The sequence below is a fragment of the Cebus imitator genome, unplaced genomic scaffold, assembly GCF_001604975.1.
Source record: "Cebus imitator isolate Cc_AM_T3 unplaced genomic scaffold, Cebus_imitator-1.0 Scaffold148, whole genome shotgun sequence".
In the NCBI taxonomy this organism is placed as follows: Eukaryota; Metazoa; Chordata; class Mammalia; order Primates; family Cebidae; genus Cebus; species Cebus imitator.
Window position 1 is genome coordinate 2,100,167 of NW_016107463.1, and position 26,141 is coordinate 2,126,307.

The 26,141-nt window shown below is 41.7% G+C and overlaps 1 protein-coding gene across 1 annotated transcript in view; it reads right to left on the minus strand.

Annotated features, from left to right (window-relative positions):
* Window positions 1-21,451, minus strand: part of GCLC (glutamate-cysteine ligase catalytic subunit) — a 47,014-nt gene extending 25,563 nt beyond the window's left edge. The window contains exon 1 of the mRNA XM_017542893.2: window positions 20,817-21,451. Coding sequence (XP_017398382.1) covers window positions 20,817-20,966 — 150 coding nt within the window. The 5' untranslated portion in view covers window positions 20,967-21,451. The remainder of the gene's footprint in view (window positions 1-20,816) is intronic.
* Between the last annotated feature and the right edge of the window lie 4,690 nt (window positions 21,452-26,141).

The window sequence follows — 26,141 nt, forward strand, 5'->3', positions numbered from 1 at the left end:
TCTTCAAACCCAGCATGCAAAAGTAGGCATGATCACTTGTTTCACAGGCGGGCAAAGGGGCTCAGAGAGGTAAGCTACTCAAGGCCACAAGCGTCAGGCAGGGATTTGAAGCCAGCCCTGTCTAGCCTCAAGGCCCAGCATACCTTGCTGCTAGGACTGTAGAGGATGCCAATCTTGGTAAGTGATGATAATAAGCTTTTAATAAAATTGTTATAACCTATAGGAAGCAGGGAAAAGTAGTAATACTGGATGAAAAGATCTCAAATTGATGATGCTTTCATTTTATGGAAGGGCGCCTAACATTGTATCAAAGAAGCTGAGCTGTAACTAAGTTATAGTCATAGATTTAAACAGATTAATTGGCCTGTCTCTCAGGCCCAGGTCAGAGCCCACTTAGTCTATGTAGCATTCCTAACTCTCCCAGCTAGGAGGAAATCTTCCTTCTTCAGTACTTCCTCCTTCACTCACTCAGACCCCAACTCATCTGCCTAGCAGCTGCTACTGGAATTAAGTTACTTTCTTAAGTAGGTAAGATGCTTCCTAAAGCAAGTCTAAGAGATACTTTCTAGCTTACTGAGCGTGCATCATTTATTTTCTACCAAATGAGCAAAAACTTGTAGCAATTATATAAACTAAGCTGCAATAACTTTTGTTAGTTTCCTAACTTTGAAAAAAATTGAAGTCCTTAGTTTTCAAATTCACTCTTAGCCCACAAGTTTAAAATATGGGTAGGGCAAAAGAACAAAAAGTTCAAGTTCATTTTGAGTTTTAAATGCCAGCCAAATGGATGACATTTAAAATGTTAACAAACCAAACTCTCCTCAATTAAAGTATAATCACTTCATGATCTCATTAAGCAAATGAAACAGAAAAACATCAGAATATTTACCAAATGAGAAAGAAAACCAAATTTACTTTTCAATAGAATGTAATCATTGGAAGCCTCAGGAATTTCCTGAAGGTTTTTCAAACTCAAATTCATTGCCTTCTGATGTGCTCTTTCTCTGCAGTCACCTTGATCTTTCTACACTAGTCCTCAAAGAGATTCTTCAATCTTTTAGCTTTTTGTTAAACACCCTCACCACCTCAACACATTTATGTTTATTTCTGATTAGAGTCTGTCTATATGAGCACTCTGAATCGTAACTGCATCTTTAAAAGCCAAACTAGAGCTAAAATGGGGTTTGATGCAATAACCTAGATGATGGTGATAATGAAAAGTGATACATTAAGACAACGCTTTTCCAACATAAAGCATCTAAAGCCACAATAAATTATTTTAGGATTTCTAGATTTTATCCCCAACCTAAACTCCATTTTTGAATCCAAAGGATAAGATGAATGTAAAAAAGAAAATAATAAAACAGATGCCCTTCTGTACCACAACACTGATTCTAAGGATAAAATTGTGACCAGCTTTCTAACTTTGAATAGCATCTAGGCTATAAACCCAGAATTGCAGCAACAGCTAACATATTTAAGTACATTGCACACATATACAACTCCAAAAGCATATTTACCCAAAGAGCATTATAAATGGGTTGCAGACTGACCAATTCAAACTTGTGTAATTAACGTATGATCTTGGAAGTAGGGGAAAAACTACCCACTGAGCTCTATTCTCTGCAATACACAGGTCACAACACCCTAGAGGTGACTTTGCGATACTGTTTTCTTGATACCCATCAGTTATCCTTTTAAATAGGGGAGCAGAGGCCCAATAAAAATTCCTGACCACTTTGCAAGACACTCATATTTTAAATATACATCATTTTTACAAATGAAAATTAAAGTATCTTAGATTTCTATTGCTAAAAGGCTAAATTTTATCCTACTGGAATAAAAGTCACTAATCTCTCAGCTGTCGAATCCAGGACAAAGACACATATAAAAGACAAAAATAAAGGTCACTAATACACTAATATCTCTGAGCTGTGGAACCAAGGATAAAGACACATACAAAAGACTCCTATGTACTTTGCTTTATGTGTTAAATAGTGTTGCTAGGAATGCTCTGGACATAATAATCCAAGTCATTTAATGCAGTTTTAAACAAAGGTGAGGTGCTTTATGTTCATCTGAAATTAAGCCAATAAAAACAGAATTTTAACTGAGGTGATGTAAGTACTCAATACAATGCCGAGTATACAGCAGATGGTGAAATATCTGTGACAATGAAGCTTAAGAGTAAATACAAACTTAGGATTTAAGTCTTTAAATGGCACTTACCACTAGTGTAAAATAAAAATTTTCTTTTCTTTTTTTAAAAAACATTTTGATACTCTACCTTGAGGGTAAGAGTTTCAGGGAGCTTAGAATTTGTGGAATGGCTGGATATTTTATGAAATACTAATTTCTTAATATCTACTCCTAGAGGTAAAAACAGTGCATAATTAGGAAACAATACAGTTCTATAAGACTCAGAGCAGTTATAGGCAGTTCCCTGTTTAGGGAGGTTATACTTTGAGAAAGTTCCTTTGTCAGTTTCTGTGTAAATTAGAAAGAAGGAATTTCTCCTCTCAAACTATTTAACCCATCTGAAGAGAAGAAACCTACACTAAGTCTTTCAGGGACAATGAGCTGCAAGGTCCTACATTCCTCCCAGAGAGAGCATGAGGACTTTCCCCTCCTTACACCCTGAGAAGAATCTGTATCCGCGTGGTCAGGCCAAGGAGGGCAAGGCAGTGAAGGGCTTCCCAGGACCTAGTCCAGGTAGAGTATGTGTGCAAGACAGGGTCTCCAGTCCCCATATTGACATCTGGGGTTCAGGGTCAGCTCCTCCACTCCACTTTGCTGGCTCCCTTGCACTGGCCCAAGCAATAGTTTTGATTCTTTTGCTAGAACCACCTGCTGCTCCTCAGAGACTTAGTTTTCTCCTTACACTAACTCCTAAACAAGCCTGCAACCATTATAAGGACTAAGGCTCTAGTCAGAATTGATAACTAATCAGTTATCAGCAAGACTAATCAGCAAGACAGCCAAAAAACACTGTCTTGCTGCACATGCTCCCTACCCCCCACCCCCAGCACTAACCCCTTTGTCCTTTCATGCATTCCACAAAGCCCTGTGCTAAGCAGGTGCTGGGAATACTGTGAAGAGCCAGGCAGATGTGGCTCCTGTTCTCATGCTTACGCTGGGCTAGGCTGACTGTTAGTAACACGTTATTACAGAATTATCTGAACAAGTGCTCAAAATGACCAAAGAAGGGCTGTGCATATGTAACAGCAGAGTCTAATCCAGTCTAGAAGATCAGAAGGCTTCCCAAAGGAAGTGCCATTTAATTGTAAGTTGATTCCTGACATGGGGACTGGCTAGGCAAAGGTGAGGGTCTAGGGCTCCTTTAACATAAAATACGACCTCCCATAGGATCCCATCCCTCAGGGAAGCTGCACCACTGACGGCAGCACAACTACCCTCTGGCCTGTCAAAGATGCAGATCACTGCATCCATCCCACAGAGATCATGCCCAGCAGTCAACCTCTAGGTTATAAACTGTTTTAAAGTTAGGGACTATGCCTTCTGCATAGGACTATTTCCTCTCACAGGAAAATGGTAATGACAATTTTTTTTTAAAGCAATCTCAACCATCAAGTTGGATGGCATTCATTTCCCAAACTTGGACCACTCAAAGAGGTGTTGGCCATAATGATGCAACTTAATTTTTAAACACCCACAGTTACACAAGGAACCTGAATGACAAGACTAAAAGAGGAGCTGTGTTTTAAAAAGTAGAAAACTGAATATGAGATTCTCATACAGATGTAATGAAATTCCATATGGCTTGGATTTTTAAAGATGGACTCCTGTGTTAGATATGTCTAATGATGACATCACAAATATGAAAACCACTGTTTCACATGGTAATCTCCAAGCACTTTTAGGGGACAGGTAGAAAGTAGAAACTGTGTGTGCTTTTGTGTACGTGACACTATACATACACATACATCACATAACACACAACCATATTTCAAACTGATGACTGTGGATACTGTAATAGTTAAATTGTTCTATGTTCCAAAAAGAAAATGTGTTGGCAGTTTAATCTAAAGCTGTATTAAATTCTTCTAATATTTCATATATTTTGAGAAAATAGGTTTTGTGTCTATTCATACTACAGAATTTCACATACTATGAACGGTTTAGACTTTCAGAAATTAAAATAAATGTAGCCTCTCCCTAATCTAGTTTTCTGTAGCACAGAGCAGGCTGCTTTTATTTATAACATATTAATCTCAATTTTAATGCTGCATAAAAATCAATTACTTTCCTATAGGATTAGATGGAGTAACTTCCTCAACATTGTCTTGGCTCAAACACAGAAAACATTTTTAACATGCCTAGATTAGTGATATGAGGCCCAAGAGAAAAATTTCAAGACGTTTAAAATAGAGAAAGACGATGAGAGTTGCAGGGTAAACTAGGGTGAATCTCATACCGGGGGAAAATGTCACCTTTCACCAAAGGAACGCAAAAAATTGTGTTGTCCATTATGCTGGTCACAAGGCACATGTGGCTGTGTGGATTTAAAGTTACTTAACATAAAATAAAAAATTCAGTTCCCTACTCCCTAATGGATAGTGCAGAGTAGAACATTTCTCTTACTGCAGAAGTTGTACTAGAAAGCACTCAACCAAACCCAAGAGAAACCACAATCCTGAAATTAATTTTATCTGGACACACTAATTCAGTATTGTTGGCACAAAGGAAATCCTTGAATGTAGATCTGCTCTTTCATACTCCACAGATGCATGAGACATTTTCTAGGCCTCTGAATTTATGCTGGCAGATTTTTTTTTGTTTTAATCATGCTACCACAATTCAGGCATATATTAGTTTTAATTTTCTGACAATTATAAAGACCATTAAGGCACTCCTACCTTATTTCTGAACCAAATCTAGCAAAACCTAAGCAGGCTTCTCACACAAATTAACCTCGGAAAAGATAGCACATCAAGTTACCAATGGGGATGTCTGCATACTGCTACCAGCATAAGCCAGGCACTCTGTAATTTAGAAACCTAAACCAGAACACATTTTCTCTTAAAGAAACAACATTTTAAGTATAAATAGTTCTTATTTACCTCCAAACATCTGTACTTTTGTACCACAGCTTCTGGGTTCCAAGGACAAGTGAATTCCTTGGCCTTTTCCTGAGAACGTATTCCCCTGCTAGAGTCCTAGTCACCACATGGATGACAATAAAGAGTATCCTGGTCCCCAAACAGAAGCTGCTTTGGATCCAACTGCTTTGGATCAACAGTAGCCAGAGCTGGTGCACCACAGTGGGTGAGGATTATGCAGAATTTCTGCAGGAGCTCCCTCCAGGTGCAGGAGAGTTTAGGGCTTTAGCATGGGGGCATGACCGTTGCTAGAGAGAACACGTTCCCCCAGTGGGTGGTGACCAGATCAGGGCCTGATGAACTTCTTGGGCTGAGCAAACAAGAACGCAAACATGATTTCCTTCTAAGGCATGTTATAAGTTACGCCATCCTAAATTCACGGACTGCTTATGAGAAACTCAGGATTTTAGTTCCTGGGAACTGGTGTTAGACTAACCAACCCAACAAAGAGAGAGAGAAAAAAGAGTGTTTTCTAAAGAGACTAAGTGAGAGTCAATGCTAAATAGAGGCATTCTACCTCCAACGTGACTGCTAGTGCTCAGTGGAGGTCACATATGCCTCCAGTGACAGGAAGACAGGGCTTCAAGACCTCCAAGTTGAATGCCATTCCACCATCATTCGAATCTGGGTGCAGACATTCTGTTATAACCACATGTCACAAAGGCAGCCTCAGGTTCCCATTCAGGAATCATACCTGGATGTTACAGTAGATCCTACCCACAGAGTGATTCTTCTAATCCTTGGCTTTGGAAGATTTAGGTTTTTGTGAATATAATCTCCTTCCCTGCCACATTTGAAATTCATGCTAAAGGATGAAAATCTCAGATAAGTTAAAGCTCCTGACTCAGGGTTCTGATTCTGGCCTGCTACCTGCTGCCCTGGGAAGAGGTCAACACAGGCTGCATAACTATCAAATGAGGTCAGCCTGATTTTCATAAAAAGGGCTTGTCCTTCATCTGCCTTTTCACAGGGCTCGTGTGCCAGCAGATTAGCTGGGAAGGCTGCAGTCACATTACTTGTTAGCATTTGTCCTGTTGACCGAGAACTTTACCAAGCATATTTAATGCTGTCATTTTGAAAGAGTGCTGGCATTTCACTAGAAGAGAATTACCGGCTATCAGATACCAAAAAATGCTTAAGCCTACATCTGTGGCTGATGACATATTCCTATTTTCATTTAAAAAAAAAAAAAAGAGCCTACTTCCTGCATTACGACCATCCCTTTCTCTATTCTTTCTTCTTTTCCTTGCCACCCTCAATCTCATCTCTAGTTGGCACCTATTCAAACTGGCACAGAGCTCTTTTCCTCCTGCCTATTTGGGCAGCAATTGGTGGGGAAGCAGCTAAGAGTGCAGGCTTTGGAGTCAATCAGTTTGAATCCTGGTAACTTCATGATGCTTCAGTTTTTGCAGAATGGGGGTAATACTTGCCTCACAGGGCTACTGGGGAGGATTACATAAAACAATGCATGTAAAGTGCCTAAAATGGTATTAAGTACACTGTACCATTCAGGGGTTAGTGGTAACTATTCTCTAGCTTCAGGGCAGTGATACACTGACTGACGCAGAATAACGTCCTATGTTTTTCAAACATTGGTTACAGCTCCTTAGTGGGTCATGGTAAGTTGTAATCAATATCACAAAAAAAAATTGTTTTAATAGAGTAGAATAGAAATATTAGAATATGTCACTCACAGGAAGGGAAGTATTGTTTTGTAAAAATGTTTCACACAGTGCTTGTTTTAGTCAAAGGTGAAAGCTACTAGCATGGAATGCTGTCTCACACTACAGTCAGGCAGACCAGTCCTTTAGTAAGCAGGTCATGTCACTCTCCTCGGAACTTTTTTTTTTGAGACGGAGTCTTGCTCTGTCACCAGGCTAGGGTGCACGATCTCGGCTCATTGCAACCTCTGCCTCCTGGGTTCCAGTGACTCTCCTGCCTCAGTCTCCCAAGTAGCTGGGATTACAAATGTGTGCCACCACACCCAGCTCATTTTTGTATTTTTAGTAGAGACGGGGTTTCACCACGTTGGCCAGGCTGGTATCGATCTCCTGACCTCGTGATCTGCCCACCCCGGCCTCCCAAAGTGCTGGGATTACAGGCGTGCGCCACTGCACCCGGCCTTAAAACTTTCTTTCTTTTGAGACAGAGTTTCATTCTTGTTGCCCAGGCTGGAGTGCAATGACGTCATCTCCGCTCACTGCAACCTCCGCCTCCTAGTTCAGGTGATTCTCTTGCCTCAGCCTCCCAAGTAGCTGGGATTACAGGCATGGGCCGCCACGCCCAGCTAATTTTTGAATTTTCAGTAGAGGCAGGGTTTCACCATGTTGGTCAGGCTGGTCTCAAACTCCAGACCTCAGGTGATCGATCCACTAGCCTCGGCCTCCCAAAGTGCTGGGATTGCGTTAGCCACCACGCCCGGCCTTGAAACTCTTAAATGGCTCACACTCAGCAGAGACTCCAACATCCCTCCCAAAGAGCATTAGAAACAATCTTCTCAGCTTCTTCATTTCAACCCATCCCACACTGTGTTGCAGCTACACTGGCCTTTTCTGTCTCTACAACTACTACTTCAAGGCCTTTGAAACACTTTTGTTTACTCTACCTGGAAGATCTTACCACGGTATTTCAAAAAGCTGGCTCTTGTGTGCTTCAAGTCAAGTGCCACTCCTTCAGAGAGACCTCTGCTGAACCCCCAACACTCAGCCCCTTCCCCTTTCCATCCTCAAGGGGTGCTACCCACCCTGGTGCCTCCTAAAGTTGTGCAAGGTATTTATCCTGCCCAGAGCAGCCCTAATTTTCCCTACTGATAGCTACTCACAATGTGTTGTAGTCTTTGGCTCTTAAACCAATCTGAAAATAAGAGAAAACTCAATGTCCCTTCCAGTTCTGAACTGCTGTTTTTGAAATTAAAGTCTTCCAGAAACTCTTAGTATAAGACTATCCATTTTTCTTTCACTCACCAAATACATAACATTCATTTTATTCAAATGAATTTTCTTACTACCCAAAACTGACCGCTTTAGAGCATGTTTTCTTTAAAAAGTTTCCATATACATGAGTGGAAATCTTTCTAAAACTGACTACATCCCTTTCTGCTATCAATAGGAAGATGCTAAACATACTTTTACTTTTAGGACTTCAGATGTTTTTGGCAATTTCACTTCTTTAGCTACAGCTGTAACAGAGCAATGCCCTTGGGGCACATCAGGAAGGCCACATCTGGACCTGCTTTCGGCAGCTGCTCTCCTGACTGTTCCCTCTCATTTCTGCCTCAACTTCTTGCAGCACATCCTGAGCTGAGAAACTAGATTTGCAAGCTTGCAGGAACTATGTATAAAGTGATCTGAATATAGGCCTCAAATATGCTTCCGAGAATAAAGTACACGAACTTTGTTCTCAGAGGATTTTTGTTTACTTCGCAGTCCTTGCTCTATTTGAGTAGTGGAGCCAACAGATCATAACCCCTAGACACAGCTTAACACACTGGCAGGCCAGAGTACTACCCTGCTTAGCTCAGGCAGGACTGCTGAAAAGTCTGCTAGAAAACAGCAGCTCCTATGACCTTTTCTATCTTGGTGAAGCTCTGGTTCCCGCCAGCAGTTAATTAGAATGGGTCAGACTTACAGCCCAGATTTTTCCTGGTTTCCAGGAAAAGCGTCACGGAGTCACTTGCCTTACAGTCTGAATTCTGCTAGTCACCATCCACTTCAAAAAAGGAATTAACTGAATCCAAACGCCTAAAAACAGAATCCAGGGGGAGAGGGACAAAGTCGACCATGGATCTGTAAGAACAGTTATATAACTGGAAACATCTGTTTTGGGGGCTTTTTTGTAATATTATTGTGGAAATAAGTTCAACTATGAAACTCCAGCCACAAAACAGACACAAAAACCTAATACAGAAAGTTCTTTAGAGATCATCCATCAGAGCAGAACCTTAGTCATGTGAACTCACTCAGGACATACCAATCTAGATAACCAAACTTTCAGGTACCAATAAAAACGTATCAAAAATGAACTCTTTTGGCTAGAAGTCTGAGGCTCACCACATCCTTCTTTGTCTTCTTAAACCATGTCTGAGAAACATAATCATTAAGTGGAAATTTTAAGTCATCACTCATTCAGTTTCACAACACACTAGTGATAACTTAGCAGCCACGGAGATACTACCAAAGTGACACAAATTCATATGATGTCCCAGTGCAAGCCTGTCTCCTAAAAATTATAATAAAGATTTCAAAGATCATATGAAATGTAAAAACAAGCATGGAGGCTTTGTGACATTTATTTTGGTCTGACACCAACTTTTGCTCTTCTCCCAAATCCTTAATATGTTCAGATATGCCATTGCCAAATGCCCCCAGTACCTGCCCAATTGACAAATCTAGAGGCTTCTTATTCTTTCCCACCTCTTGAAAGCCTGCCATCATTCTTCCTACACACAGCAATACTACTAACTCCCACACTAAATTTCTAGGACATTAATATCCGTGGCTTTATAATTAAGATTACTTTTTCAGTTGATGGTAAAGTATGTTATCTCAAAGAAAATGCTAAAACCTGAAAGGTTTCTGGGGAATGAATTCTACCACTTCTGGCAGATTTACCTATTTTCATAAGTTACGGAGTTTAAGGTATTCTGAAACAGTTAAACATTGTTTAAGAATACAACTAAAACAATGTACATATAAACATGCAATTCAAAATACCACATGACAGGGTTTTTTAATTAGTCTTAAAGATGAGGAAATTGTGGTCCAAAGAATTGAAGTTCTGTTTTCTTTGTTTTTTATTTTTAGATGGAGTTTTGCTCTTGTCGCCCAGGCTGGAGTGCAATGGTGCAATCTTGGCTCAGGGCAACCTCTGCCTCCTGGGTTCAAGTGATTTTCCTGCCTCTGCCTCCCAAGTACTTGGGATTACAGGCATGTGCCACTATACCTGGCCCAGCTAATTTTGCATTTTTAGTAGAGACGGGGTTTCACCATCTTGGTCAGGCTGGTCTCGAACTCCTGACCTCAAGAGATCCACCTGCCTCAGCCTCCCAAAGTGCTGGGATTACAGGCGTGGGCCACTGCACCCAGTCTTAAGTTCTGTTTTCTAAGCTCACACAACCTGGGATGACCCCAGGTCTCAGATTCTGATCTGCAGACTAAAGCCCATTCATAAAATGTATGTCAACTTTCAAAATAATTGTGTTTCTACCAAAGATCCAGTCACAGAATGATAACAGAGATATTAAATGATGAAAATTATAGCTTATGAGCAAAGAAAATCCTGACCTTTTAAAAACCTGGCTAAATCTTGGGTGCTGGTAGGTATCTAAACAAACCACAAGGATAGCCAGCTTTGGACAAAGTTTACAGACAAAGGAGAACAAAGCTAAAAGGATAGAAAAAGTGGGAAACACTTCCACATCTAATTAAGATGGATTAACAGGGGCCAAATTTACACTCTCACCTGAAAAGCCAAAAATCAAAAAACAAAAAAAAGAGAGGAAGAGAAAATACACGAAATAGTTTTCAAGACACTGCATATCAGATAGGAAAGGATCCCTGAGACATGGGGGGAAACCAGTGGGCCCTACAATTGCCCCTACTTACTGTCTGGGGAGAGGCTCCACGTCATGGGCAGGAAGGTGAAGTGAGCCCAATGGACTCCCCGAGGTGAAGAGATGGAGCTGCAGGTATGGGGAAACCATTTATAATAGAACTGAAACATATGAAACATTCAGGGATAACGTGACAAAAAAGACATGAAAGACCTATACACGAAAAACTACAAAACGCTGCTGAGAGAAATTAAAGATGTAAGTAGAGTGATGTTCACATCCTCAAAGACTCAATATTGGTAAGATGTCAATTCTCCCCAAATTGATCTATAGATTCAATGCAATTCCAATAAAAAACCCCAGCAAGGGTTATCATCTGTGATATATGATATGATATGATATGATATGATATGATATGTGATGTGATAACATCTCTATTATCATCCTGTGACTGGATATTTGGTGAAAACACAATTACTTTGTGAGACGTATTTTATGAGTGGGCTTTAGTCTGAAGATCAGAGCCTGAGACCTGGTGTCTTACCTGGGGTTGTGTGAGCTTAGAAAACAAACTTAAGACTTGGCACAGTGGCTCACGCCTGTTAACACATGATCTCATGGTTTACTGTAAAGATACAGCAATCAAAAGAGTGTATCATTAGCTGGGTGCAATGGCACATGCCTGTGAGTCCCACCTACTTGTAAGGCTGAGGCAGAGGTTCATTTGAGCCCAAGAGTTCTAGGACAGCCCAGGCAGCATAGCAAAACCTCACCTCTTAAAAATAAAAGAGTGTGCTATTGGCATAAAGACAGAAAACAGATCAGTGTAATGATACAAAAAGTCCAGAAATAAAACCACACATATACAAACAACTGACACTAGACAGAGATGCAAAGGCAGGATACACCTTTGGCAGTGGAGAAATGGGAGTCTTTTCAACAAATGGTGCTGGAGAAATATGAANAAAAAAAAAAAAAAAAAAAAAAAAAAAAAAAAAAAAAAAAAAAAAAAAAAAAACAGAACAAAAAACCTTAGTATATATATGTTTGTATATGATACAATGCATACCTTATATCATATAGAAACATATATATAATTCAAAATTGGTCACAAGCCTAAATGTATAACCTAAAATTATAAAACTACTATAAAAGAAAACACAGGAGAAAATCTTTGTGACCTTGGATCAGACAAAAACTTCTTAGGTATCACATCTAGCATGATCTATAAAAGAACAAGTGGATAGGCCGGGTGCGGTGGCTCATGCTTGTAATTCCAGCACTTTGGGAGGCCAAGGTGGGTGGATCACGAGGTAAGAGTTCAAGACCAGCCTGGCCAAGATGGTGAGACCCTCCCTCAAAAAAAATAAAGAACAAGTAGACAAATGGGACTTCATAAACATTAACTTCTGTTCTTCAAAAGACACTGTAGAGAGAATGAAACAGCTGGTGTGTGGCTCACGCCTGTAATCCTAGCACTTTGGGAGGCCGAGGAGGGCAGATCACCTGAGATCAGGAGTTCGAGACCAGCCTGGCCAACATGGTGAAACCTCACCTCTACTAAAAACACAAAATCAGCCAGGCATGGTGGCGTGTGCCTGTAATCCCAGCTACTCAGGAGGCTGAGGCAAGAGAATCACTTGAACCTGGAAGGCGGAGGTTGCAGTAAGCTGAGATCATCCCACTGCACTATAGCCTGGGCCACAGAGCGAGCTCTGTCTCAAAAAAAAAGAGAGAATGAAAACAGACTGAGAGGAAATATTTACAAAGTTTGTAACGCACCCCTCTGATAAGACTTACATCCAAAATATAGAAAATGCTCAAAACTCAATAGTTTAAAACAGACAAATGATTTTAACACACTTCACAAGAAAAGATATACACATGACAAAAAGATATACACATGACAAACTGGCACATGAAAAGACACTCAACATCACTATCTTGAGGAAAATGCAAATTAAAAATACAATAACCTACCACCACATTCATATTAGAATAGCTAAAATTAAAGAGACTGCCCATACCAGTGTTAACAAGAATGTGGATGAACTGAACTGGCATACTCTGCTAGAGAGAATGCAAAATGATACAACCACCCTGGAAAAGTTTGGTATTATCCTTTCCTTAAAAAGTTAACACACAACACTCCTAGGTAATAAGATGAAGAAAAGCAATAGTCCATACATACAAACTTGTATATTAATGTTCATAGAATTTTTTTATAATAGTGAAAAACTGAATGCAACACAAATGGTGTATAAACAAACTAGTACATCCATGGAATGAAATATTACACAGCAATGAAAAAGAATAAACCATTGATGCATGTAACAACACGGATGGATCTCAAAATATTTATGTAGAATTTAAGAAGCCAGACCAAAAGAGTATATGCCGTATGATTTCCTAGATATCATATGAAACTAGACATCAAATGCAAACTATGATTTCCTAGATATGAAAATCTAGAAAATGCAAACTAACTACAGTAACAGCAAATCAGTTACATGGGAAAGAGACAGAAAGAAATTACCAAAGGGGCATGATGACATTTTTGGAGATAATGAATATTCTTATCAGAGATGATTTTATGATGGATATGTCAAAACTTATCAAATTGTACATTTTAAATATGTGCAGTTAATTTTATGTTAATTATACCTCAATAAAGCTGTTAAAATGTTTTGTTTTGCTTTTTTTTTTTAAAAAAAAACCTGATTATATCATGAATATAGAAACAGTGTACTAATTAGCAAGCTCATTAGGATATGGTCTTCCAATAATACAATGCTCCATATATAGTTTTCTAACTTTAATAATATATTCAGATGACTTGAGAGTATGTAAAAATGTTCAGAAACTGATGTCAGAGGTTCAATTAATATAGTAACATCTTTTCTGAACATAGAGTCTTACTGAATGTTACTCAGATTTATGATTCAAAATGAAACTACACACAGTAACAATCGATGATGTTAGCAGATAACATCCTACTTCTAGACAGTAGAGTCTTAACTTAGAGGAATTCAACAGTGATACAGTAGGGTCATAGTAACTAACAGGTCCTGAAAGATTTTTCTATAGGAGATGGGTATAGAAGACTAATACATTGTTTTTCCATTCTACTTTTCTCATGTTTTAAAAGTGCAACATAACCTCTATCTATCCAGAACTAGACAAAGACCTCTACAAGCTGGCTAAACCTATTTGCTGCATTTTCAATACCAAACTGCACGATAACCTTCACATATTATCCAATGGATATTTCTCACCTGCCCTCCTTTGTTCCACTATGCTTTTGACTACCGTGCCTTCCTTTCTCCCCTTCATCTAATGAATGGCCGCACATTCTTTAAGGCAGTTTCTCAAAGGTGGTGTCTGAAGAAAAACTAGAATCAACTGAAGTGCTCTCCCTCTCTCTCTCTAGCACACACGCATGCACATGTGTGCAAAGGGCACAAAAGAACTTCTTGGAGGTGAGTAGGGGTCAATGGACAATAAATGTTGTTGAATCAATGTCCAGTGACAGCTTAAAAAGATAGAGAGATGTGACAACTTTGCTTTTTGTGCTACAGAACACACTACGAACTATAGAGGAAACCTGAATCTTTGTAATGCCTATTAAGAAATAATTAATTTGTGCTCTATATCTTATTTTCAGAAGCCTGTGCCAATGCATTTTTGAAGCGCAACTTAGAAATTCGATCAAAATTGCTAGAGCCCGGGAGGTTGAGGCTGCAGTACACTGTGATGGCACCACTACACTCCAGCCTGAGTGACAGAGCCAAGACCCTGTCTCGAAAAAATAAATAAACTGAGACATAATATTAACAAAAAACTAGAAATACGATCAAAAATTATTGTTAATGGAATATAATTGTATCTGAATAAGTTTCAGCTAACTGTAAAAAACAAACAAAAAAAAAACCCTACATATGTGGCATGTCCCATTCCCCAATGACCACACCTATTTAAATGAAATACACTGGATATTGTAGATTTTCTACATAAATGGTTTAGGCTATTTATGAGTTTTTACTTAACAGGCTAGGCACTTGCAATCCATTTCACTAATATTACCTCATTTAATCTCAATAACCCTATAGGGAAGGTAGTATTGTTCTCATTTTATAGATGATAAAACTGAAGTTCAGAGTGTAAGCAATTAGCCCAAAGCTATAGAGAACCTTCAATTTGACACAGATAATTGTGCTTTTGTCCATTCTAGATTTATTGCTCAAGACTGTACTTTTAAATAAGATCATAAGCTTATTCATTAATAGGCCAGGCATTTTCTTTCTCTTTCCTTTTTTCTTTACTTTTTTTTTTTTTTTTTTAAAGAGATGGGGTCCCACTCAGTCACCCAGGCTAAAGTGCAGTGGCATGATCCTAGTTCACTGCAGCCACGAACTCCTGGGCTCTAGTGATCCTTCCACCTTAGCCTCCCAAGTAGCTGGGATTACAGGCACAAGCCACCATGCCTGGCAAGCTATGCATTTTCTAAATAGTCACTTGAGCAATCTGAACCTAGCATAGGCAAACTGGAAGTTCAAACTCAATAAATGATATATCAGCCCTTAATAAATCCCATCTCTGTTTTATGCCTGATAAGAATATGCCCATAAAGGTTAAAGATACACTGCATTTTCCTCTCAAAGTTCACATGGACTTTTCTGCGAACTAGAGGGCAATTTATCTTCTTGCCTTCAGGAGCCGCTGCACTAGGTTACAAACTCAGAAAAAGTATAAGTTTAATTTCAAAAGTTGTTTTCTGACCCTCTATAACCTATACAGTTTGAAGTCTGTAAAAGGAAATTCAGTGAAATTCATGCATTGTAAATAACCCCAACCCTGGTGTAATGTAAGGACTGGACCTGGAGTCAGACCGATTTCAATTCTGATGATACGTCTGCCACTAAGTAGCTGAAAAGCCCTGGCGGGCAGCTAACATTGGAGTAATTAGAAAAAAATAAAGAGCCATACTTATTACATTTACATCATAGATTTCCCAGATCTATATTTTAATGTGCATACCTCAAGTTACAAACAAAACCCGTATCTGAAAAGCTGCGCGGGAACTGTGCAGAAGTGCTCACTTGTTTGTATTCTCAGCAGGCAACACAGCACCCAGGAATATCCTCCTCACCTCTCCTCAACACCGCCCTCTCATCATGGGGCAAAATGAGATATCTTCCTGGAACGTAAGAGTTAGAACTTCTCTTTCCTACAGAAGCAGACCCGTAAATGGTGGCTAGAGTTAGGACCTGTCATATTAAAGGTGAAACAGTCATCTGTAGGCTGATCTTGGAGGTTCTCACAGGAAAATATCTGAGTTCTAAAACGTTAACATATACACAATTGTCTCTGTAAGACAATTCATTGCAGCCTTGAATGAGAATACAAATTGAACCCCAAATCCAAGGTTTTTTCTGGTGTGAAGAGATAAATACTATCCTAGTAAGTAAGGCTGAGCATTTCTAAAGTGGCAACCTCTCCTTCCAACCACACCTATGGTGGGTTTTAAGTTCATTTTTGTCTTTTTTATCCAAGTCCCTGGCTCTATAAGTGCAACAGTAAGCTATAAAAAGGAGTATTTTGATATAGTGCCCATATAACCAAACATATCATATCCAAAACACCACTTTCTGTCCCACGGGCCATTCTTCATCTCCACGGAGCACACCACCCACCACACCCACTTTTATCCACCACACACACTTTTATCTGCCCAGCCTGTTTCTCAGTTATTTCTCAAGGTTTCTGCACACAAACAAGCTCTCTTGCATCTGAGCTGCTAGGCTTCTGACCTGTCTTCAGACTTCTATTCAGTGTATGTACTAGTGAGGTCCTACTATGTGCAAAGATTAGCGCTAACCTCCTGTTCTTTTTCACAAGGCTCACCTCATTGAAGAAATAAATCTGAGACTGTAGCCTTCAAACTCTTCAACTGTGAATGACAGTAAGAAATAATTTACATGCAACCCAATGCACAAGCCTATCCTTCTTCACACATCCCCTCAGAAGATAACTCAGAAGTTTTATATAATATTCTTACCATGGTATGATAAATTAATATTCTTCACCCCATTCCATTTAATATTTTTAAAAGTCCTTTTGGCAAAGAGATATTAGCACTCCAATGTTCATCGAAGTTATTCACAATAGCCAGGATGCAGAGACAATCAAATGTTCACTGACAGAAAAGAATGAAGAAAATGTGGTACATACAAGCAATGGAATGGGACAATTTAGATGAATCTTGAGGACATTATGTTAAGTCAAATACATTGGTCACAGAAGGACAAATACTGCTTGATTCTACTTATATCAAGTACTAACAGAGTCAAACTCATAGAATCAGAGAGCAGAATTGGGCCAGGGGCTGGGTGGAGGGGAAAACTGAGGAACTGCTAACGGTAAGCATAGTTTCAATTATGCAAGATAAACTAGTTCTAGAGATATGTACAACATTGTCCCTGTAGCTAACAATACTGTATTTGTGCACTTAAAAATCTGTTAAGGAGGTAGATCTCGTGTTAAGTGTTTTGCCACAAACACACACACACACGAGAAGGTCCTGGTTGGAATCTTCTAAATGCATTTGTCAACCTACTGAGTCATGACCTGCAGTCTGAAAAATAATGCTCTATCATACAATAAGGTGATTATATTACACTGACATGATGCTGATGATGCTAGAGGACTCGTTAGAGGCATCAGCAAATACTCAGGCATGATAAGGCCCTCCCATCCTCACCCGGCAAAAAAAAAGTCACACCTTCTGTCTGCCTATAAGAAATGTAGAGAGATGGCCAGACACAGTGGCTCACACCTGTAATCCTAGCACTTTGGGAGGCTGAGGTGGGCAGATCACCTGAGCTCAGGAGTTCGAGGCCAGCCTGGCCAACATGGTGAAACCCCGACTCTACTAAAAATACAAAAATTAGCTGAGCATGGTGTTGGGCACCTATAATCCTAGGTACTCAGGAAGCTGAGGCAGGAGAATCACTTGAACCCTGGGAGGCAGAGGTTGCAGTAAGCTGAGATCATGCCATGCACTCCAGCCTGGGTGACAAGAGCAAGACTCTGCCTCAAAAAAATGAAAAAAAAAAAAAAAAAAAAAAAAAAAAAAAAAAAAAAAAAAAAAAAAAAAAAAAAAATGTAGAGAGGTACCATAAGGGAGAATTAGTATCTGCATCCCAGATCAAGGGTGGAAGGGAGAACTAGCTGGGGGGAGACCAAGGTTCCACTCAAGTGGCATTGCAGGAGGAAAAAGTAGGGTGGGGCTTCTCCAATCACCTCGGTCTTCACAATCTTAATTCTTCCCTTTCCATCAGGCAACTGTCAACACTCAAGGGCAGGAATGTTATTCTTCTCAAAAATTCTATACTCCACCCAGAGACATAATTGAAGCAAATTTAAAATAATGAAAAATGAGCAGCAGGTTATGTTTTCCAACTAAGATGACTTTTCTATCTCAGTTTCAGTTTCTGTTTACTTTTCACTTAAAAGGACAATAATATGTTAGTTGGAGGCGGGGGAGCAAAGGAACACGTGGAAAAGAAAAAAGCCTAGGGGAATAGAAACAATAGATCATAAAACAGTAAAGTGCTGGTAAAAGCAGCATTTCAAGACAGGTTGGAAAAAATCAATTTATAGATCTGTATTTAATTTATGACACAGTAGTATTTGGAACAAGAAATTTGAAGGTACAGTCTCAACAGTCGCTAAAGAAAGTTTCCAGTGAACATCATTTACACATTTCAAGGTAACAGCAATGTTACCAAATCTCTTTTTTGGGTGGGAGGCTAGGGTCTCACTGTCACCCAGGCTACAGTGCAGTTGAACAATCATGACTCACTGTGGCCTCCACTTCCCAGCCTTAAGCAATCCTTCCAACTCAGCCTCCTGAGTGGTTGGGGCCACAGGCACATGCCACTAATTTTTTAATTTTTTGTAGAGATGGGGTCTTGCTATATTGCCCAGGCTGGCCTTGAACTCCTGGGCTCAAGCAATCCTCCTGCCTGTGCCTTCCAAAGTGTTGGGATTACAGGCCACCATGCCCAGCCATTATGAGTCTTAATGCAACACCAAAGTCTGATTCTCCACAGATCTACCCAGTCTAATTTTTTTTTCAATAAGTGTTATGACCTGGCTGAAATGCTAAGCCCAGTTTTCTCTCCTCTATAGATGCAGAATATAAGTTTGCATTATTGTCACTCTTTTCCAAGCCCCTTGATCTTTTGGAGAGGGGAGGAAGTAAACCTATGGCAAACCTCCCTGTGAAACCCTGTTAAAGCCAGAGACACAGTACTTCATGACTCTACTCTTCAGCTCTTCGCACCTCAACTTACCCAACAACTACAAAAGTTACTTAAAATAGGTAGTTCTAAAAGCTTTTTCTGCCAACAGGAGAGGCCTTTTTTAAAAGGGGAAGACTACACGGATTCCTGAAGGGTCTTTCAGGAATACACCAAGTGGGACAAAGACAAGGGGTGGCAGGGGGGTGGGGCATTGTCTACAGAATGAGTTGATGAGCTCCAACTGTACTGCAAATTTCCTGTTGATGTAGTTCTATCTGGGAAAATAGACTACCAAAGATATGAAATGCCTTTCTCTTTAGAGAGGCCTGGTTAAATGTCAAAAGAAGCACACACAAAAAATTTTTAACTTTGGACTGCTCTGGAATGACTAGTTACCTTAACTGGGAACTTTAAATGGTGGTTCATTCACTCATTCATGCCGCAAGGGCCTGATGCCAACTACACGAGACACAGGGCTGGGTCCTAGGAAAACAGGGATGAACAAGAAGCATAATGTCCCTGCCCTATTTTGTCTTACGTTTTCCTGTAACACACAATACAAAAGTGAATATATAAAATGGCAGATGCTGTAAAGAAACAATGAACATTACAGTAAAACTGAAGAATTATCACCAAACACATGCTGTGCCATTTTTTCTGTTCAAAGAAGTGTGACAACGCAACCCACTTTTTGTAGAAACATGAATTACCAGCCATCATGCTTTCCTAATTTAAAAGAGTAAAATTTCTTCAGCTGTAGGAGGTAGAATTATCTCCCAATCCTAGAAATTTTTTTAAAAACTTTTTGCAATGAGATATTCTGCACTGGTCTAACAGCACTTCCGCACTTAGGCCAAGAGTGATAACAACACTGGCCAAAAGACAAACAATTTACACAGGTGGCAGGCCCTCGAAGGCAAAAGCTAAAAACAAGACAAACAGAAATGGAATTCTCAAGAAGTCAGTTAATGTGTACTCCAAACACATGTAATTTCGTAATTTTCAAAAACAGAAAGGGAAGGCACAAAAAGTTTTGGAAGATGACACTAAACCAACAGTTTTAACATTGCTGCATTCCAGATCATTCCAATAAACAATGGTTCAACACACTGAGAATCTACAGACATTTCATCTCTAGGCAGAACACTGGTTTGTAAAGTTTAGATGCTGGACCTAGGCCATGGAAAGACACTAGCAAATCCTAATGTTGAAGCTCTTAAACGCATTCCCACTTAAAATTAAACAGGATCGGGAAGGTTCCTCCCCCTTATAGGAAAACTGAGCCGTAATTTACTGGGTTCAATTTATAAACTATAAAGTGTGTGTGCTGGAGGGAAAGGGAGATGATAAGTTGGAGAGTTTTAAGAAAAAGACACCTGCATGAGGTAGGGCGAAAGTGGACATCCTGAAGACCTGATTTCTAAAAGCAGCAGGCCTGCTAGGACAACTTAGCCTCTTTCATACCGCAAAAGCAAATTTTAAACCTCTAAGGTGGATGCTGGTAGTTGCCGGTCTGCAGATACACCAGGCTGAAGAGTCGCAGCACCTAATGTCACTTTTTCATGCTCACGCCCTCCCAGAGCCCAATTCGTGTTTATGGAATGAAGGAGAAAACCCTAAAGAATGAATGAACGAGAAAGGAGTCTAGTCAGGAGGATGGCCCTGGACGCCGACTAGGAGGAGGCAGGGACGATGCTCCCGGGGCCGGGAGGCGCTCGAGGACCCCCGGACACAGTGGAGAGCGCAGACCGCGATCGGGTAGGGGCGTAGGGCCAGACAAAGGCAGCGCTGGCGGCCTGACAGGGGTGCCGAGTGGGGACGGAGGCCGCGGGCGCTCACCTCATCTCCCCATTTGAGAACGTCCTTGTGCCGATCCTTGACTGCGTGGTAGATGTGCAGGAACTGGAGGATCCCGTGCCTCCGCACGTGGTCCGCATGGCGCTTGGTTTCCTCCCAGCTCAGCGGCGAGCCCTGGGACAGCAGACCCATGGCCGCCCCCTCCTCCTCCTCCTCGGGGCTGACGGCAGCCGCCCGCTCTGGGCGCGAGCCGGACACTCAGCCGCCACCAGAAGGCGGCTGCCGCTCCACCCCGCGGGGGCGCCCTCGGGCCGCAGTCGGCAGAAGGAGGGTCCCGCCCGCTCCGGCTCCCCGGCGGCGACCCCTGGCGCCCAGGTGACAGACCCTGGGTCCGACGCACCGCGCGGACGCGGAGGCAGTAGACCAAGGGCAGGCGGGACGGCTCTCAGCCCGGGGGCCTTGCCCAGGCCGGCTCCCTCCTGCTCCTACCCCTGCTCCTTATCCGATGCGGCGGCGGCCGACCCTACGGCCGCGCTGCCGCGGCGGCTCCCGCTTCCCTTGGCCGGTGTGGTGCACAGGCTTCTTCCTACTTGTGACCAAAACCTGCGCCGCCGCCGAGCATGCCCAGTTTTCGCGTCCGCCAGCTGGTCGCTCCTGGGCGCGATCCGTCGCTCCGGGTTTTATAGACTACGGGCGAAGGCGGGGTGAGGAGGCGGTGCAGCGGCGGAGGCGTGGCCGGGAGCCGGGTGGGAACCGGCGAGGCTGAGGAGGCGGGCACCGGGGTGGCTGGGGCGGTGTGGAAGGGAGCAGCTGACGGGAGAGGGGCGTGCGGTCGGCTTCGCTTTAAACAAATGCGACTTGCGAAAATGCATTTTTTTTTAAACCAAAAGAGATGAACTTGGGGTCGAGGAAGAAAGTTGATTATTTGAATCAATGACGAACCCACCATGTTATTTTTTAGTTGGACAGGGCCTCACACTTAGAGTGAGGGCGGCAGAATGTGTTGAGAAAAATATTTACATGGGAGTGAGGTGAAACAATTCAACTCTAGGCTCCATCACTTACTGTGAGACTTGGAGAAGTTCTTCCCATATCTGCATAAAATTAGATTCTTTTACAGATGTCGTAATTATGCGCATAGTGTACATGTGTATAGTATTGACGGCCAATAAATTGACCCGATTATAAAGAGGAATCGACTTGTCGACATGTGTAAATCATCATTATTCGCTACTCTCTCGATTAACATATGTTCTCTGGAAAACGCGGACACCATTTGTTGCAAAAAGTCTCCAGATAGACCATGTGAGGAACCATTTCCAAAAGTTTATCCTCCGTGTAAACCTAAGATTCATCCGTTAAGTGATCAAAATGACGTTCATGTGAGCCTACGATGGCGGCTGAAGACACTGGGAACACCTAGCATTGACCTTATCTTGGAAGGAAACGAGTGGAAGGAATTACCTTGCCCCCAAATAATTGTTTAATAAATATGTGTTGACAGAGCAATGACCTGTCAGGGGAAAAGTGAAAGCAACTAGATCATACGTGTACCTACCAGGAAAGTGTGTATTTATCATACCCTCTTCCCTGGCACTACAGAGTTAACATTTAGTAAGCACTTATTAATTGCTTTACGAGTATATGATAGCAGGATTCCCTTCTCCCGCAGCCTTCATATTGGGTGTGCCCCTCACAGGGCTTGGGGACATGAATACCCAAGGTCTGACTGGGATTTCTACAATGGTGTGAGAGTGTGTGTGTGTGTGTGTGTGTGTGTGTGTGTGTATGTGTGTGTGGTGGGGTTGTTTGAAGTTCAGGAGATGTTTCCATCCTCATCACAAAGCTAGGATAGAGACCAAATCACTTTTAATTTTTCCACAGCCTTTTCAACAACTTCCTTTGCCCTCCCACCAACCTCACTAGATCTGTATATGGTCCTGGCACTCTGTTGTTTTCCTGCTTGAAATTCTCCACCTGACACACTCATGTTCATCCTTCGAGTCACTGTTATTCCTCTCTGTATTTTGGTTGCATTCCTATGTTAATGATAGACTCATTTTAAAAATAGCTCCACACTAAATAGTGAATTCCTCTGGGGCAGAGATGACTTATGCCTTTTGTATCTTTAATTCTAGAAAGGGGCTTGGTATAGAGTGTGTACTTAATAAATATTAGCTTCCCCATGAAAAGCAGGTAGGGGGAGGGGGGAGAAACAGTGTTTCACATGCAGGTAAGACTTTCAAAGACTATTAGGTTCTTCTCATATCTCTTCTTACATTTTCATAGACCTTCATTGTTCAACATGAAAGCCATCAGCTACCCTGGCCGATGAGCATTTGAAATGTGGCTAACATGACCGAGAAACCAAATTTTTATTTTAATTTAATCAATACAAATGTAAATTTAAAAACTGGTATTTCATTCAGTTACTGGAAAACTTATAAGTAAATTTTGAACAAGTTGGGAATGAGAATCCACATTTTTGACTGTAAATTTTATGAAATGTAATTACAGGTCAAGTATTTCCAATGAAAATTTAGTGGCCCAGATGTGCTGTGAGTGTAAGTCACACACCAGATTCTAAGACTTAATAGAATAAACGGATGTAAATATGTAAACATCTCATTAAAAGTTTTGTGTTGATTACATAGTAATATAGTATTTCAGAAATTCTGAGTTAAATATGACGTGGTAAGTTACTTAAATTAATTCACCCCCGTCTTTTTTTTTAGTTTTAAAGCAGGCTACTGAAAAATTTAAGATTACGTATTGGCTCTCATTCCACTTTACTGATACAGCACTGACATAGACCTTGATTTACACTTTGCAAAGCACATTTTTCCCATACACCTGCTGCACATCATACACTTTCCCCATACATCTGTTAGGAATCATAGGCCTGGGCGGTTCAGTAACGGACTAAATTCTAGTCTTGCTAAAGCCCTACGCGACACTGAACCTAGAGAGTTTAACACTGAGTAACTGGAGTTACTCTGTCCTAGATCCCCGCTCACACTCACATAAGGGGACCTCTCTCACCCTACCCCCCGAATTCCGAACCGGCTCCCCCAGCGGGGGTACCAGGGCTTTGAACAATCCCAAAATGAGCGCAGGCACTGTTGCTCCACAGGGTAGTTATGCCCAATTTAAACTTGGATCTCTCAGTGCCTTTAGCAGTTTCTGTTAGAAAGAAAAAACAAAAACCCCACCACAGATCAACTTTAGTCATATTTAACAACAGTCATTTCCCATCTGACAGTGCTTTGCCTGCCTAGGTCTACCGCTCGATTTCAGTCCATAGATTGCACCCAGGGCTAGGTTTCAACATCTAGAAGTGAGTTTTGAGCAGATAGTTCCAGCAGGGCTGTAACGACGGCTGAAGGGGAAAGAAGGAGCTCATATCTTGCAGAATCAGGTCTTCCCTAGACTATGACCCAAGGCCGTTTCCCGGTAGTGTCTTTCACGAAAAAAAAGCTAGACCCGCTCGCCCGGAACTCATCCCTGCTCAGCAGCGCCCCGGCACAGCATCCTCGCCTTGCGATCCCGCGGACCAACACAAGCTCCTCCCCCAGAGCCGCCAGGAAAACCTGGACCGTGGAGTTCCGCTTCGGGGGACGCCGTGCGCTCGCGAGGCCAAGCTGAGCATGCTCGGAGAGCCGGCCGGTCGCAGAAGGAAGCGGTGTGGGCCGCGGGTGGTGCACGCCGCGCCGTTGTTGTGATACAGCCCCCGCCACGTGACTTCGCGGGCCCGCCTCCCCAGCGCGCAGCACCGCCTCCCCGTGACTCAGCACTTTGTGCCGCTTGGAGCCTGAGGTCAATCCGGGGAGGCTGCTCGGGGTAAAGTCTCAGTGTATCACTCCTGACCTCCGGGCTGCTGCTCCTGCTGGTATTGCAGCTGCCATTTCAGACACAATGGGTTTCGGGCCTCCAAGGAGCAAAAAATACATCATTTTCCCCATGGTCACGCCATTCCCTGTTTCCCCTGAGTCAGCAGCTTCGCGAGATCAAATAAGGAAAACAGAGAAAGTGCCTAGGGGACTCCGAGGAAGGCACCTCTAGGTCATCTGCCCTTGCCTTTACCGCTCTCTTTAGTTTGAGTGTCCCTTGACTTTGGTGATCTGTCGGGTGGGTCCCAGTGTATTACACTCTATACCAGGCACTTTGAGCTGGTATCGGTTCAACAGTACTAATTTTTGCCACATTTTATAAGTGAGGCTACTGAGATCCCATGATACTAAGTAACAGATGGTGGCTACGCTGGGATTTGAACTCCAGTGATATTTCAAAGCTTTCTATTACACCAGTCAGCCCGGGTGAAGCTAGTGGCTGCCTTCAGTGTGATTCTTCCTGGGACTTGGTGCCAACCTTCATTACCGGCTTTTTTCTCCCTTGACACACCCTTTCCCCAAAACCCGAGCTCTCCTTGTGAAGTCCTTAAGATCTTTGTCTTTTAAATTTCTTATTTTATTTATTTAAGATGGGGTTTCACCATGATGGCCAGGCTGGTCTTGAACTCCTGACCTCAGGTGATCCACCTCGGCCTCCCAAAGTTCTAGGATTACTGGTGTGAGCCACGGCGCCCGGCTAAATTTCTTAATTGGTAGAAACAAATGGTTATTTCTTAACTTCAGTGTACATATTAAAGAACAAACGATACAGAAGAAATTTTCTCCCTACAATTAAACTATAGTTGGAATTTGACTTGATCTTATTCAAGAAAATCCCTGGGGAGCTTTATGATTGGAAGAGCGGTAGCCAAAAGACTGGGGCTTTGGCCCCAGCTCAGGGGGCTACCTGCTGGGTCAATCTAAACAAATTTGTGATAATCATTGGAGAGTCCTTTCCTCTCATCTGTTCAAATGAGAGTCTGGAGGAGATAAAGTTTCCCTTCCAACCTAAACATTCTCTGATGTCATTACTAAAATTAGTTGAAAGGGTTCAAATCTTTTTGTATTGTGTAGTACATGCTGTTGAGGTGTGCCATTGTCAAAAAAGCAAGGAACCTCTTGACCTTTTCCAAGCCGATTTTTAGTTTACATGGAACTTTGAAAAATATAAACCCGCTTATTTTCATGTAGAGTTACAAAAGGTCTGTGAGTTCAGGTGAAGACCTTGTTTAACATGGAGAAGTTTGTGCTAAAGAAGATGGGTAGAAGTCAGAAGGGGGCAAGACTGAAGATGTGGGAACAAGAAAGGATGTTTTCAGAAGCAAGATCTCTCAGGAGACCTCACTTGTTAGGATCCAGAACTCATGGGAAATGGCGAGCTTTTTTTTCTAGAAAAATATCATTGTCTTCTTAGGCTAAGGAAGAAGATAAAGACGCCATGATAATGCGCTGGGATGGGTGAGTGCTATCTGAATCC